This window comes from Pteronotus mesoamericanus, unplaced genomic scaffold (assembly GCF_021234165.1).
Source record: "Pteronotus mesoamericanus isolate MK-2021 breed Mesoamerican mustached bat unplaced genomic scaffold, CSHL_Meso_final contig_72, whole genome shotgun sequence".
Classification (NCBI taxonomy): domain Eukaryota; kingdom Metazoa; phylum Chordata; class Mammalia; order Chiroptera; family Mormoopidae; genus Pteronotus; species Pteronotus mesoamericanus.
In genome coordinates, this window is record NW_026555242.1 from 1243891 (window position 1) to 1259801 (window position 15911).

General features: G+C 45.7%; 1 protein-coding gene across 1 annotated transcript; it reads left to right on the plus strand.

Annotated features, from left to right (window-relative positions):
- Positions 1–1868: 1868 nt before the first annotated feature.
- Positions 1869–15571, plus strand: KIF22 (kinesin family member 22). Its single transcript, XM_054582807.1, has 14 exons — positions 1869–1926; positions 8052–8247; positions 9537–9664; positions 9754–9908; positions 10134–10343; positions 10422–10652; positions 10788–10941; positions 11055–11190; positions 12899–13067; positions 13597–13765; positions 14141–14205; positions 14950–15162; positions 15262–15321; positions 15405–15571. The coding sequence occupies exons 1-14, from the start codon at positions 1869–1871 to the stop codon at positions 15450–15452; spliced, it is 1992 nt and encodes a 663-aa protein (XP_054438782.1). The 3' UTR covers positions 15453–15571.
- The last annotated feature ends 340 nt before the right edge of the window (positions 15572–15911 follow it).

Consider the following 15911-nt stretch of genomic DNA (forward strand, 5'->3'; position numbering starts at 1 on the left):
TGGTTGCCTCCCATGTGAACCCGCGTGCGACCTTTCAGCCTACCCGAAAATGCTCTAACCAACTGAGCCACACTAGCCAGGGCTGAATTATCATATTTTCTTTGAATATCAGGTGTTCAACAACCCTACTTCCACAAGGCAGATGCAGCTCCTTAAACCAGCCTTAGGAAGTGGATTCAACCATTATTCTCTCTTAATATTTGAGGAAATGAAGGCACAAAGAGGCTAAATCTCTACGTGGGTAGCCTGGCACCAAAGCCCCGTAACCTGAGCTATTTATTTATCCTTTAAAATCCAAACTTCCTGACCTATGCTGTTTCCACTATTTCTGGCAGGTATCTTACCAAATATCTGGCAACAAATGTGAAAATCTTAATAGCCCTTTCTGAAGTGCAAGAGAAAACTAAACTGTCAAGCCTCTAAGTCAGTGGTTCTCAAAGTGTAGTTCGGGAAATTCTGAAGGTCCCTCAGACACTTCAGGGGGTCTGCAATGTCAAAACTTTTTCATAATAAAACTGAGACACCGTTTGGTCTTTCCCCCTTGCATGTACCATTTTTAAGTGTACACTTCAGCGGTTTTTAGTATATTCATTACGTTATGCAACTATCTCTACTGTCTACCTACAAAACATCACCCCAAAAAGAAACTCCATACCTATTAGCAATAATCCCAATACATCAACCCCACACTGTCCTCTGGCAACTGCTAATCTATTTTGTCTCTATGGATATGTTACTGTAATTTTTAAGTGTATTAATAAATATTTTAAATTTGTTTTAATTCTAATACAGTAAATAGATAAAACTCATATAAACAAAAGATTTTGGGGGCTTCAATTTTTAAGAATGTAAAGGGATTCCAAAGCCAAAAAATTTGAGAACCACTGGATTAATATTTGTTTTGTTTTTTAAAAGGTTGGACGTAATGTCTAAATCAGGGCCCTACAAGGAGCTCAAAGTTGAGATGATCTTCCCTGGTTAAGCTTCCAGAAAGGACAGGGAACTACTTAACAGACAGTTGAACCTATAGGATATGGGACCTGGGTGAAGTTGCCTAAGTAACAGACCAAGCACCTCTTTACCGTTCACTCCGACATGTTGAATGCTGAGTTACAAAGTAGAAAACATTTGAGCTGGTCTCCTTGGCTCATACATGCGACATAAGGGGGCACATGTGGCCTCTGCACCTCACTTAGTGGCTTTGGGCTTAGCAAGAGGTGAGCGCAACGTGACTGTCCACGATGCAGCATGCGCGCTCCAGACCTACAGGACTTTAGTGGTTAAGCACCACTGACTGGCACTCAGGTCAAGTCCCCCAGTCCACAAACGAACCCCCACCACTACCCCGTCTCACAGGCGCGCGAAACAACTTCTGAGGCAAGAAACTGTAGAAAATGAAGATTGCTACAAGTCGTTTAGAATAATCCTGTTTCCACCCAACATTTTCCTTATTCATATAGTCACCTCTTCTGCCACGAAAATAGCATTCGGCTCAGGGAAATTTTTGGGTAAATCGATCAGTGTCTGCTTGAGGTAAAAAGCCTGTAACTTACGCGAATCTACGCCTCAAAATTGGGAGAGCTCAGCAGCTCCCCCAAAGGTCACTGTCGCCAACGCCTGGGGTGCCCGAGTTTGCCCAGGAGCGCCGGCTGGAACGTCAACGGCTGGGTGGCTAGCGTGCGCGCCTGCGTCCTCCGGCAGGGTAACCTTTTTTTAGCAGGACCCCTTTTAGACAGGCTAAAAAGGCGGGTTGCTGGAAGCAGCAGCAGGGGCTTCCGGCAGAGAATAGCCATGATTGGTGGATCCTGAGAGGGGGCGGGGCACCGGGAAATTCGAAATAGGAGAGGCGGGTCCAAGGAGGCAGTGGAATGGACGCGGGGGTCCCCACGCATCCGAGGCGACGCGAGATGGCGACAGTGACCTCAGGTACATAAGCCGGGCCCGGGCTGGTCTTCGAGATTTGGAGCATGGTGGGTAATGCGTCGGAATGTAATCCGGGCTCCGGCCGTTGTCCCTGAGGGACGCGCGGACAGGCGGCAAAAGATGGGAGTCGCAAGTTGGTCAGCCCATCTCGTTCTTCCCACTGTTTCCTACTCTCCGCGCGGATCAGTACACTCGCTTTGAGACCCAATTCTGGCACTTGGAGCCTCGTTTGAGCCCAGCGCACTTTTCCTTTGTGCTCTTCAGTTTCTAAAATGGGGGTGATGACTCCATCTCTAGACAGTACGCGAGTTAGCGAGAGAAAAGTGGCAAACACTCCAACCGTAAGGACAAAAAGAATGCAGCTGGTTGCACGTTTAGAGGGAAGGATTCTGTGTATGACATGTTTTTCCGGTGCAGGGAGATCCCTAAGACATGTAGGAGGGCAGGCGAGGTTTAGACGGACTGCAGCTGGGTTTGAGCTGACAGAATAAGACATGCTGAGACCACAGAAAAGGGAAATAAGGGACTGTTTTCTTCACTCTAGTTGTGGAGGTCAATGCTATTTTAGGGTTGGAAGGGTTGTTAGGACATTCAGAGTCTTGTGAGTATTTGTTTACTTATGTCTCTGTTCCTGTGGACCGAGTTCTGGTCAGCGGCTATGGGGGGCACCATAGTAATTTATTCGAGTCCTCTACTGTTTGTCAGGCCCTGTGGATAAACAACGCTTTTTAGTAGAATCTCAAACACATGTTGAGCCCTTGCTAGGTGCCAGGCACAGTTGTAAGAACTTTATGGTGATGAGTCATTTAATGTCCAGATAATGCTGTGAGATGGTTTACTATTTTTTTTTAATCCTCACCGAGGATATATTTATTAATTTTAGAGAGAAGGGAGAGAGGCATCAATTGGGAGGTATGTGCCAGAGCTGGGATCAGACCCACAACCTAGTTGTGTGCTCTGATGGGAGATCAAACCTGCAACCTTTTGGTGTGCAGGACAACACTCCAAGCAACTGAGTCACCTAGCCAGGGCTGAGGTGGTTTACCATTATTGCCCTGGTTTTACAGATGAGGAAACTGAGGCATAGATGGGTTAAACAAAGTTAACATAATTGGTAAATATTGGGGTCTGAATTCACACTTAGGCAGCCTGACTCTCTAGAGCCTCTGCTCTTACCATTACGTCCAAGGACATAAAATGCCTGCTCTCTGAGCACAACCTGTTCTTACTCTTCCAAGACCCTCTGTGTCTGGTATATAGTAGGTACCATTAAAACACTTGAATGAACATGAATCCTATAAGCTCCTCTAGGAGCTTATAGTCTGTGTTAGTAGATAATCATATAAACATATAATAACATGAAAAGCAATGAGAGATGTGTCTAAACTGCTATAGAGAGGACAGAATCTGAAGTAAGCCCTTGGGTATTCTGGGAGGATTTTATTAAAGAAGTAATACTTGGGGTGTGTTTCAAAGGTTAGGCAGGAGTTTGCCACACCTTGGTAGGACAAAAAGACTACCAGGTGATTTCTTATTTATGATGTAAAAAGAGGCCAAAGATACTCTCTTTGGCTCAATTTCCTCATCATAAAAAAGGGAAGACTTAAGTAGAATCAAACTTGGGAATTGTAGGAGAGGGGAAAATTAGGAGAAATAAATGTTAGCCTCGTACAACCTCTAAGTTGCTTTTATGATAAAGTAGAGAGATTCTTGTTCTGTAAGCAGTTGTTTATATGTGCCTCTTCGTCCCTCCTCTCCTGGACCTTGAGCTTGGGAGCAAGAATGGTAGTGAACCACTTTTATGATGAAAACAGGAAAGTTAATGTTTTATGTTAGTTTATTCATCAAATCTTAATTTGTTCAGCAAATACTCTCCAAGAGCCTACTCTGTACTAGGTATTGGGGATGTAAGGGTGAACAAGGCAAGATTTATTTTTACTGAGCTCATAATTAGATGGAGAAGATGGACGAATGATACAGTTACAGTGGTATGTTATCAGTGCTTGGATGGAAGCGCTAAAGGGAGCTATAGGTACACCTAACAGAGCCTGAGTGGGGTAGTTATTTTATAAGGGAAGGTTTTTTAAGAGGAAGTAAGTTGTAAGAGTTTACCTCAATCACTTGGTGGGGTACAGAAGATACCCCAGGGAGAAAGAATACTATGTGAAAGGCTCGAGGTGTGAATGAACTTGGTGTGTTGTGGGAACTGAAGGAAATTCATTGTGGTTGAGCACTTACAGTGTAAGGAAGGAAACGGAGAGAGAATGATTGGAGGGGAGTGAGACTGAAGGGAGGTAGACCAGTTGGGGGACTGGTGAGATGATGACCACCTTGGCAAAGGTTGTGCATTGGGGATAGAGAGAAGTGGACTCATTTAAAAAGGTAGAATTGACAGATGTAATGAATAACTGATGTGGGAGATGAGAGAGAAAGCGAAGGTAAGAAAGATTCCCATTTTGCAGTTGGTTCCTCTCATTTCCGTTAGAGAGCGTACGTAGAAGGAGGGTGACGTTGCAGGGAGAAGGGGAAGAGTTCAGTTTAGGACAAGTGGAGTTCCATGTACCTTTAAACCATGTAAGAGGAGATTCCAGTGCAGCAGCCTCGAATGTGGATATGAAGCTCACAAGAAAGCTCTGGTGTAGAGGTGTCAGTTAGGATTTATCAGCTTTAAGATGGTAATTAAATTCAAGAGAGCAGGTAACCATGCCCATGAAATGAATCAGAATAGTGGTTCTCAACTAGGGGCAATTTTGTTTCTCATGGGGACTTTTTATCTGGGGTCATTTTTGGTTGTTACAATTGGGGAGAGGGTGGCTTGAAATGCTACTGGCATAAGTGTTTAGCATGTATGCTAAATATCCTACAGTGCACAGGACAGCCCCACCACAAGAATTACACGGCCCAAAATGTGAATAGAGCCAAACTGAGCAATACTCATGTAGAAAGGATAGAAGGAGCCTAGGAAAAACATTTAAGAATGGCAGAAACTGAGAAGGCATAAACAGAGTGGGTGGCATGGAAACTAAGGGAAAAGTATATTTCCCAAAGGAAAACAGATCAGGTTGTTCAATACTACTGGGAAGTCAGGATGGGGACCAAGCATGTCTACTGGATTTAGCAGTAAGGAGGTCATTGGTAACCCTGCTAAATGGTGAAGGCTGAAGGTAGTTGCTGCCTTGGTAGCAAGAGAAAGAGTGTAATAATAACAATAACAATAGCTAACACTTACTGAGCACTTGCCAGCACTGTGCTAAACATTGTATATATACTTTTTCTTTGACTACTGACAATCTTATGAGGATACTATTATTTGATACATGCATACATGCATACATACATACTATTATTTTTCTAAAGGGAACCTGAAGCCTTTATAATTAAGCCTTCCCAAGTTCACACAGCTATTAGATGGAACTTGTCTTCGATTCCAAGGCCCATAGGGAAACAAAGATGAAGGGGCAGGGATGGTCTGGGGAGTCATATAATAAACTTTGGAGTTAGACCCTTCTTTGAAACTCTGTCAATAGCTAGCTATGGACAACTTAGCCAACCTCTCTATACTGAGGCTCCCTCATTTGAAAAATGAGGGGTAAATATAAAACACTGAGCTTTTACCAAGAATGAATGCTGTTCTAAGCATTTTTACTTGAATTACCTTATTTACTGCCTTAACAATGCAACAAGTAGGTATATTTATTTATTCTCATTTTACAGGTGTGGAAATTAAGGCACAAGAATAGAAATTTGCTTCCTTAGGTTATTTAGATGGTTGTCAGTGGAAGAGTTGGATTTGAATCCTGGCTGTCTTATCTTGAATAATGAACCTACCTACTGTATGCTAGTTATTGTGTGGGAATTTTATACGTTATTTCTTTTAATCCTCATTAAGCTTGTTCGAAGGCCCACCCCACCCCATTTTATAGACAAGGAAACTGGGACAAATGGATGTTGTCACTTGATCAAGATGACAAGCTAATAACTGAGAATTTAATTTCTACTTACTTGCTGCTGACTTTCAGGATTGCCATGAGGATCAAATTAAAACTGCATGTCCAAGTACTTTGTAAACCATAAAGTGAGAAATGGTATAATGAGCTTCATTTGTTAGGTGAAGGAGCGGAGACCAGTTTTTGAAATAGGCCATCTGCTTATGGTTAAGCCTTACTTATGTATAAGGTTCTTTCTAGGAGGAATCTGTCTACCCTTTTTGTCTTGTTGTTTCTATGCTGGTCAACACATACCAGCCTCTTGACTTGTATGAGGCCTATGGTTCCCTACAACCTGCAAAAAGGAGTGAGTCGGAGCTGCCAAGAACTCTCTTGGGTGGTTGGTATACAATAGGTTTGAATTTTGTTGTTAGCTGTGAACTGCAGTATGCTTTCCTCCAACATAAAATAGAGAAGTACCCTCGTCATAACATTTTTTTAACTTATTTAATCCTCACAAAAATAAAGAGGGTTTTTTTTTTAGTTTTATCTTCATGTGTTTTCTAATGATACTTAATCTTTTTTTAATGACTTAAATTTAATTGTCGAAAGCAAACTAAACAGAAAGGTTACAAAAAAGAAGGATTGCATGTCAGTGTTTTTTCGCAAACTAAGCTGGGACAGAGAGAGACTAGGGGCTGCCTCTCAACTGCATCCCTCCCAAACAAGATGTCCACAGTGCCATTCTTTTCTTTTTCTTTTTCTCTTTTTTAAACGCAAACATTACATCATCACAGAACTGGGTAACGTAGAAAATAAACGTACATAATCCTCCATTAAGAGAAGACCATCATTAGCAGTTTGGCACATGCACGTGTGCATATGTGTAAATATGTATTATAAATCCCAGGTAAGAAATAGAAGCACAGAAATGTCAGTAAATTGAGTGGTTTTAGGTGTGGGCAAATGTCAACTTTTAAACCTTAAACAACCCTGTCAGGTGCTGGTCCTTGGCAATTCAAAGGATGTCCTGCTCTGGCCAGGTGGCTCAGTTGGTTGGTGCATCATCCCACACACCAAAAGACTGTGGGTTTGATTCCTGGTCAGGGCACATACCTAGGTTGTGAGTTTGATCCCCAGTTGGGGTGCATGTGGGAGGCAACTGATGCGTATATCTCTTACATTGATGTTTCTCTCTTTCCCTTCCTCTCTAAAATCATGAACATATCCTTGGGTGAGGATTTTTTTTTTTTTTTTTTTTAGTTTTAAAATGTGTCCCACCCCCAGCAGCAGCATCACCTGGGAGTTTGCTAAAAATGTAGAATCTCAGGTATCACCCCAGGTACTGAAGCTAAATCTGTAATTTAACTAGATGTTCCAGGTTATTTGAGTACATATTACAGTCTGTACCCCACTGGACCTACTTAAAGAGCAGAGAAGGAACTGAGGCCAAGCTTGGGGACACCCACAGCATGGCCAGGGTAGAAAAGAGCTCACAAAATGAGCTGTGGCCACTGGTCATCCCAATGGTATCCCCAAGGCTCCAGTCTCCAGGCCTTCTTCCATTACCGTGGTTATGAGTGTCTCTAGTCTTCTAAGATGCTGGGATTTTGTTTTGCTCTTAGGCTCTGCTTATTCCTCCTTTGAAGAGCAAAAAAGACAATATAGGCTATGATATAAGATGAAGTATTTGGCCATGTGGCCCAAGGTATACTTCATTAATAAAATGGGACTAACAGAAACTATCTTTCAGGGACACCATGAAGATTAAAGTGTGCTTAGCATGTAGTGAGTGTTTAATAAGTGTTAATATTTGCTAAGTATATGATATGGTTTACAGTCTCTGACCTGTATATAGTTTCTCTCCTCCAACTGCCCCCCAAACCATACGTGGCCTGCCACCATATATTTGATTCATTTTTTTCTTCCATCCTGCCCTTCTCTGCTCTTCCTCACAAACAACACACACAGAGTACTGCCTCACCAGTTCTCCAAGGGATCCCACACTTTCACACATCTATGCTTTTTTTTGCCCATGCTATTCCTTCTACCTGGTATGTTTGGCAAGCTCCTATTCATCCTTCAGAGCTCAGCTATATCAGATACCTCCTCCTCTAACACTCCTACCCTTACATCTCAGCAAAGCTGGTCCCTGTTTCCTCTGTGCTACACATATTTCCTGCTAAAACTTCTTTTCTCCAGGAGCGGGTCGCTGTCGGCTAAGCAAGGTGGGAGCTGGTCGGCGCCCACCTCCAGCTCGAGTAAGGGTGGCTGTGCGACTGAGGCCATTTGTGGATGGAACAGCTGAAGCAAATGATACCCCCTGTGTACGAGGCCTGGATAGCTATTCGCTTGAGATTGCTAACTGGAGGAACCACCAGGAGACTCTCAAATACCAGTAAGGTTTAGGTCATTCTTCCGATACCTCTCTTTCCTAGGCCTGCCCACAGTTTCTCAGACCTGCCTCCTCAGTATCCTTGTTCTTTCCTTAGCACACCTTTGTTCCCCATGCCTTCATTTGTTTATTCAGGAAATGTTTACAGTTGCCCATTGTGATGGGTCCTCTGTAGGATACTGTGGGGAAAGACCAGAGGCTGAATCAGGCATACATAGTAAGGTTTTGTAGGGGAACTAGGCACAAAGTAGGGAAGGAGCAACAAAAGGGAGCCCCAGCTAGGATCTGGAGGAGGTGTGAGAAGGGTTGGGGGAACATAAGCCAGCCAACCAACCCAGGCTGCAGCTGGGTGGTGTCATAGAAAACCACCTAGATTTGGGGGACAGAACTCAAAAGGACAGCTACCTTAAAATTCCATTGACGATTTAAAGTTCAGACTCCTTGGCCTGTCATCCTAGGCCAGGGAGTGGCAAACTACAGCTTGCAGGAGTTTGACCAGTAGTTTTTATATTAAAACTTAATTGGAACATAACCATGCTAATTTATTCATATATTGCCTAAGTCTGCTTCCCAATGGCCAGATTGAGTAATTGTGAAAGGAGCAACGTGGCCCACAAAGCCCAAAATATTTACTCCTTGGTTTTTTACAGAAAAAGTTTGCCAGCCCTGTTCTAGGCCCTTGACAGTTTGGCTTTAACATCTTTCCAGCCTCATCTGCCCAATACATGCTATACTCCACTTACATTTAATCCCCACTGTGGCCTTAGCCATATCTTCTCCACCAGAGTGCAGTGAATGAACTATAGGTGTGTTGAGTCTCATCTAGTCATAAGCAGCATCCTCTATTTACTCCATTGTGGTGTACAAATACTATTCTATAGGCACTGTGATATGAAAAAGATTGGGAAGCCCTGCCTTTTCATATCATGTCTTGTCTGTGTGCTATTTTTGATACTTAGGATGTCTTTTTCTTCTCTGGCAAAATCTTCCCTCTTCAAGCAGAATCAGTTACTTCTTCTAGTATGTTTCTTGTTTCCTGAATCACAACAAAGTATGGGTATGTATCCCTCTTACCAGACCGCAGAACTCCCAAGAGCAGGGACATCAGACTCATCTCTGTATTCTCAATGCCAGTACAGGGACTGGGATGGAACAGATGTTCAGTGGGTGCTTTTGAGGGTCTTCATATAAGAAAAGGGATAGAGACTCATAAATCTGAGGACAGTATTTTCCTCTAGGTCTGGGTGAGATTGGAACCATCCATTAACTCCCTCCTTTGTTCCTGCCTGCAGGTTTGATGCCTTCTACGGGGAGAGGAGTTCTCAGCAAGACATCTATGCTGGATCAGTGCAGCCAATCCTAAGGCACCTGTTAGAAGGGCAGAATGCCAGTGTGCTTGCCTATGGGCCCACAGGGGCAGGTAAGGGAGCCAGATAAGTAACAGCTATGGGTTAGAAAGGGCTGTGGAGTTGGAAGGAAAATCTCACAGCTCTCTCTATTCTTTCCCAGGGAAGACACACACAATGCTGGGCAGCCCAGAGCAACCTGGAGTAATTCCCCGGGCTCTCATGGACCTCCTACAGCTCACGAGGGAGGAGGGTGCTGAGGGCCGCCCATGGGCTCTCTCTGTCACTATGTCCTACTTAGAGATCTACCAGGAAAAGGTGAGGCCCTCCTCTGGTTGGGGAAGAGAGAGACAAAGGGTCAAAGTAAGACCTAGCTTTAAAACATGGAGCTCTGCTGTAGCAAGAAGCTAAGACCTGGGAAGACAGAAGTTGGGGTAAGAGATGGTATAATTTTGAGAATCCAGCAGCGAAAAGGACACTGATCCCTGGGAAGTAAGCAGCCTATGACAGGAAAATTGCCCCTACCTCTTACTGCTCCAATAGGTATTAGACCTCCTGGACCCTGCATCCGGAGATCTGGTGATCCGAGAAGACTGTCGCGGAAACATACTGATTCCAGGCCTCACACAGAAGCCCATCACTAGCTTTGCTGATTTTGAGCAGCACTTCCTGCCAGCCAGTCGAAATCGGACTGTAGGAGCCACCCGGCTCAACCAGCGCTCCTCCCGCAGTCATGCTGTGCTCCTGGTTAAGGTGAGGCGCACTACAGGTGAGTACCTGGGAAGCACTTTGGGCCTGAGCCAAGCCTAGGGTCCTTGTTCTTACCCTCAGGTGGATCAGCGGGAACGCTTGGCCCCATTTCGCCAGCGAGAGGGGAAACTCTACCTGATTGATTTGGCTGGCTCAGAGGACAACCGGCGCACAGGCAACAAGGGCCTGAGGCTGAAGGAGAGCGGAGCCATCAATTCCTCCCTGTTTGTACTGGGCAAGGTGGTGGATGCACTAAACCAGGGCCTGCCTCGTGTGCCTTACCGGGACAGCAAGCTCACTCGCCTACTGCAGGTCAGGCAACCCATATCGGGGCAAGAGGGGCTGGAGAAGGAGGTGGTTAGGCTTTCCAGGGTGTTGAGAAACAGCAGTCAAGGAATGGAAATATGCCTTCTGACCAGCTCATCCTGCCCATTTCCTGTCCCTCAGGACTCTCTGGGTGGCTCAGCCCACAGCATCCTCATTGCCAACATTGCCCCTGAGAGATGCTTTTACCTAGACACAGTCTCTGCACTCAACTTTGCTGCCAGGTCCAAGGAGGTGATCAACCGACCTTTTACCAATGAGAGCCTACAGCTTCATGGTGAGGACTAGGGTTGGCAGGAGTGAAAAGGCTGGTCTGGACAATTGAGGGTTTACTGAATCCACAAAGCAGTAGCACAGAGGCTGACACACTCCCCACCCCATCTTTCCTAGTCTTGGCACCTGTTAAAATGTCTCAGAAAGAACTAGTAGGCCCTTCAGAGGCAAAGAGAGCCCAAGGCCCCGAGGAAGAGGATATTGGGAATCCTGAGCCCCCAGCACCTCCAGCCTCTGCTTCCCAGAACTTCAGGTGAGCAGATGGGGACAGACCTTGGGCATATTCCCTTTACCTTTTTGTCTGGGTTGTGTGCAAAGCAGCAATGAGTTTAGCCTGTCAGATCCTTGAGCTGTGAACCTGTTCCTCTCCTGGGTGCTGCTGCCTGAGGCCCTACAGAGGCTTCCTACTTCAGCATCTAGCCCCCTCCCTTTCCATTTTCCAACTCCTTTAGGCAAAAACCTCACATGTTGGGGCAGCTGTTTCAAGGACAAGTACTTTTGCTTCTGCCTCAAGGAGTACTCTGGATCAGGTCTTTCAGGTCCAGAGGATAAAAGCAAAGCAAAGGAGACAGGAAAGAAATGAAGAGACATGTCTCGCTGTGACCTCTTAATCTATTAGAGTCTAGTCTCATCACGACTCTAAGAACCCGGTTGTTGTCCTAACATTGCCCTGCTTATACCCTCAATCCTAACAAAGCCACTCTAAACTGAGTCCCTTCTGGGTGTGTGACCTCTCTCCCCAGTTCCTGTAGCCTCGTGGCTCAGGATGCACCTAATCCTCAGGTCGTCTCTATTTTAGTGGTTTTGCTGTTGCCACCTGCCCTCCTTAACTCCAAGGAGCCAGGTGCAGTTTTAATTTTGCCTTGTTTCTACCAAGCCCAAATAAAGTCTGTCTGCACTGTATACAAAACAGAGATGAAGTGAGGAGGCCAAGGCTTAGTGCCCCAGGGGGCTATCGTAGCTGAGGAAGAGTGACATACATAAAAATGTGCTTGTTCACTCAGAAACCCATCTTTCCGTCTTGTCCTCTCAAGCTATTTGTCATCAGTCCCCTCTATGTGCACAAACTCAGAAACATACATACTTGCACAACTGTATCACATGTGAATAGGCACAGTCTCTGCCAGATAGGTGTTCTGAGGGTGAGCTCAGAGACGGGGCACATCAGACCTAGTCAGACCCTGACCTCACAGAGCTCACATTTTAGTAGGGAAATGTGACAGAAGCATCAGAATATGATGCAAGGTAGGTAATACAGTGTGCAGTAAGGAAGGAGATGCTGCTTGTTCTGTAAGAGACAGGAAGGAAGAAAAGATTTATGTTCACTGATATTGTCTGATCCTGTTCTTCGTAGGCACTTGCACACAAAGAACAGGGCAGTCTCTGTTCCTGAGGAGCTAGTTCAGAGTATAGGAAAGATGATGTACAGTCAAGCTGGGCACCATGGGAAAGGTGGCATCAAACTCACTTTGAATGATAATTGAGATCAGATGTGAGGAGGAAAAAAATTCCAGACAGAAGGAACAGATGTTAGGCATTATTATGCTCAGGGCTCTACATGAATAGCCCTTTCCTACTGCCCACAGGAAAAAACCTTGGCATTTGAGTTGTTTAGTGGCTTTCAAAGCCCTGTTGATGACCTCCTCTGTGAAGCCTCCCTGACTGCTCCTCCAAATGGACATGCACACAGGCCCCAAATTCCTGGAACTTAGGTGTTCATTAAAGGCTTGTTCTCATCTGATTTGGTATCTTTGAGAGGTTACTTGGGCAGGTAGTGATCGATCTCCACATTGCCCCCACAGAGTTGGGATGACTTCCTCAGAGTTGTCCAACAAGTTAACACCACAAAAAATTCTGGAACCACATAAAACATCAAGTTAAGGCATAATGAAGGGAATACTGCTGCTAGAGAGGATAATGAGAGAAGAGGTAGGTGAGGAGTAACCTCTTTGTCTACTCAGCCCCCTACAGAAGCTAAGTAGCATGGACCCAGCCATGCTGGAGCGCCTTCTGAGCTTGGACCGTCTGCTGGGCTCCCGGGGGACCCAGGGGACCCCTCTGCTGAGCACCCCCAAGCGAGAGCGAATGGTACTCATGAAGACAGTAGAGGAGAAGGATTTGGAGATTGAAGTAAGTGTTGGAGAGGTGGGGGCTGGGATCCCTGTTGGCCTTGAGAAGCAATCTGAGGATCTTCAGATAAGGAAGAACACAGAAAGGCTGGACTAGCATCCAGTTTTCACCCAACACTGGAATCCCTCAGTTTTTCAGTTTCTGCTTGAATGTCGTTAACATGGCTGAACTTTGAAAAATAATTGAGATCAGATGTGAGGTGCTGAGAGGAAAAACAAATTCTGGATAAAAGAAACAAATGTAAGACATTGCCATTTCCTAAAACCTGGCTGTCAAATTAAGTTAGGGCTCTTGGCTTAAATAGTCCCTCCCTTCACTGTTTCAAAAAGAGGTTTGTTTCACTAGCCCTGATCACTAGAAAGCCCTTCATCATATCGGGCTCCAATTGTCTCCTGGTACCTTATCCCATTGGTCCTCACCCTGCCCTCAGGGCCTTGGAGCCCTGAACACTCACTTTCTTAACCCACAGTCCTTCCAGCTGCCCTAAAGTTGGTTCAGGGTCACATCTCTCCCTAATCCTTTCCAACAGAGGCTTAAGATGAAGCAGAAGGAACTGGAAGCCAAGGTGCGGGCCCAGGAGGCCATAGACTCAAAAGAGAAAGAGAATTGCTCTCCCACAGTGCTCCAGCCCCTTGCCCGTCGCACAGTCACAGTGGCTAAGCCCCTCAAAAAAGCTGTGGTGATTCCCCTACAACTGAGTAAGTTTGGCTGTGGGGGCCAGAAGGGTACAGTAACAGATCTCATTAGAGGTGGGGTGTTAGCAGTAGTCCTCTTGTCACTCACATCCTCCCTCCCTATGCCAGCCCTGGGGATGGGAGGGGAGGATCTGAAACAGAGGTAACGCTCTGCCCTCAGGCACTTAGTACAATGGGGTAGACTGACAAGTTCATGAGCGATTATCATGCAAGACCAACTGAGATTACTTTCAAATACTGGTATAAGAAAGGTCACATGGAAACACAACAAAAGAAGGTAATTTTGGGTGGAGGGGAACTGGGGAATCAGAAATGGGAAAACCAAGCGGCTACTAGGGAGGGTGAAAGTAGTTCCTGTAATGACTCCATTTCTTTCAGTCCAGGAGCAGGCAGCTTCTCCAAATGCCGACATTCATATCCTGAAGAAATGTCGCAAGAGAAAGGTGAGAGTAGCTGTAGGCTTAGATTATACCTAGAGCCTAGAAGTAAGGGGTAGTGGGAGAGCAATGGCCATGGAATTACATGATCTGTCAGAATATTTATCAGTTACTTACAACCCTTTAAAGATGGACTGAATACTGATATGACTCACAGGGCATTTAGGATGAAATGCAGTGATGCACATGTACCTAACAGAGTGCTTGTCTATTATGTTACTTTCCTTTCTCCTGAAAGCTCTGATGCTCAGTAACTACCTACTGGTATTGTGGGTAGGCTGGGTCCTGCCCTCTACAAACTTAGGAGCCCATATAGGAAAACATGACCTAAACACTGGAGAAATCAAACAGTAGAAGAATACCTAAAAATGGAGATGGCATGGGTGGGGGAGGTGCCATTTATTGACTGCCTTCTCCTATGTGCTTTCCTAGGGGTGAAAAGAGCTTATTCTTTTTTAGAAATGAGGGACCAGATCTGAGAGCTTTCTAAGTGTTTTTCATTTATTAACTCATTTAATTTTCACAGCCACTCTATTACCATTCTTTCACAAGCTGGATTAAATGACAATCAGATCAGTGACCAGAGGAAAAAGTTTTTGGACAGATCCTTGACAGGAGGAAAAGAGGCTGGAGAGGGCGGGGAAGGTAGCTGCTCTTAGGCTCCTATTCTTGGCAGAGGAGTCCAAAGCCTGCAGTGGGCTGAACAGCAAACTCTGCTGTTTTTGTCACTCACCTCCCACTGCCTCATAGTTGGAGTGCCTGGATGCCACAGAGCCAACGGAGAAGCCTGAGGACTGCTGGGAGCTCCAGATCAGCCCAGAGTTACTGGCCCATGGACGTCAAAAAATACTAGATATGCTGAATGAAGGCTCAGCCCGGGATCTGCGCAGCCTGCAGCGCATTGGCCAAAAGAAGGCCCAGCTCATCGTAGGCTGGAGGGAGCTACATGGCCCCTTCAGCCAGGTAATGGCCTAGGGAGGGCAGCGCTGGAATAAAGGTGGGAGTTTTGGGGAAAAGCTTGATACCCCCTAGACACTTTGCCCATCGCTGTCGTCTTGCCAGGTGGAGGACTTGGAACGTGTACAGGTTATGTCAGGAAAACAGCTGGAGTCTTTCCTGAAGGTGAGTTCATGGCTTGGCCCCCTCCTATCCCTGGCCTGTTCCCTGCCCCAGCTCTAAAGCTGCTCTCTCCTTCCCTCTTGCAGGCGAACATCTTGGGTCTCGCCGCGGGCCGGCACTGCAGCCCCACCTGACTGCCAGCTCCTCTCTCCACTCGGCTTTTTTTATTTTTTATTTTGCAGTCCTTGTATGACCGCTTCTTGTATAAATACACTTTTAACTTCTTTGCTTCAGCCTGATTCTTGGGACTATGGGGATGGGACCAGGGGTATAATTGCACTTCGGACTGGCTACAAGCTCCGCTGCTAACTTCTCTTGGGCGCCATCTTTGAAAAAACCTGAGGCAGCGTTAGGTTGTAAATAAACTGCTGGAGCTGGAAAGGACGGTGGCCGGTATAAAACAAAAAGCTGATGCGAAAGCCTGAGGACGACGACCGTTAGGCGGGCGCGCGCTTTGATTTTAGCTCCACCCCATCTGTACCCCTGGCGCGCGCTCCCCTTTTCTCCTGATCGGCAACGACAGCGGTTTTGTGCGCGTGCGCGCGAAATAACGGCCGCTGGCTGAGGGAGGAGGGGGGGTAAAAATCTTTTAA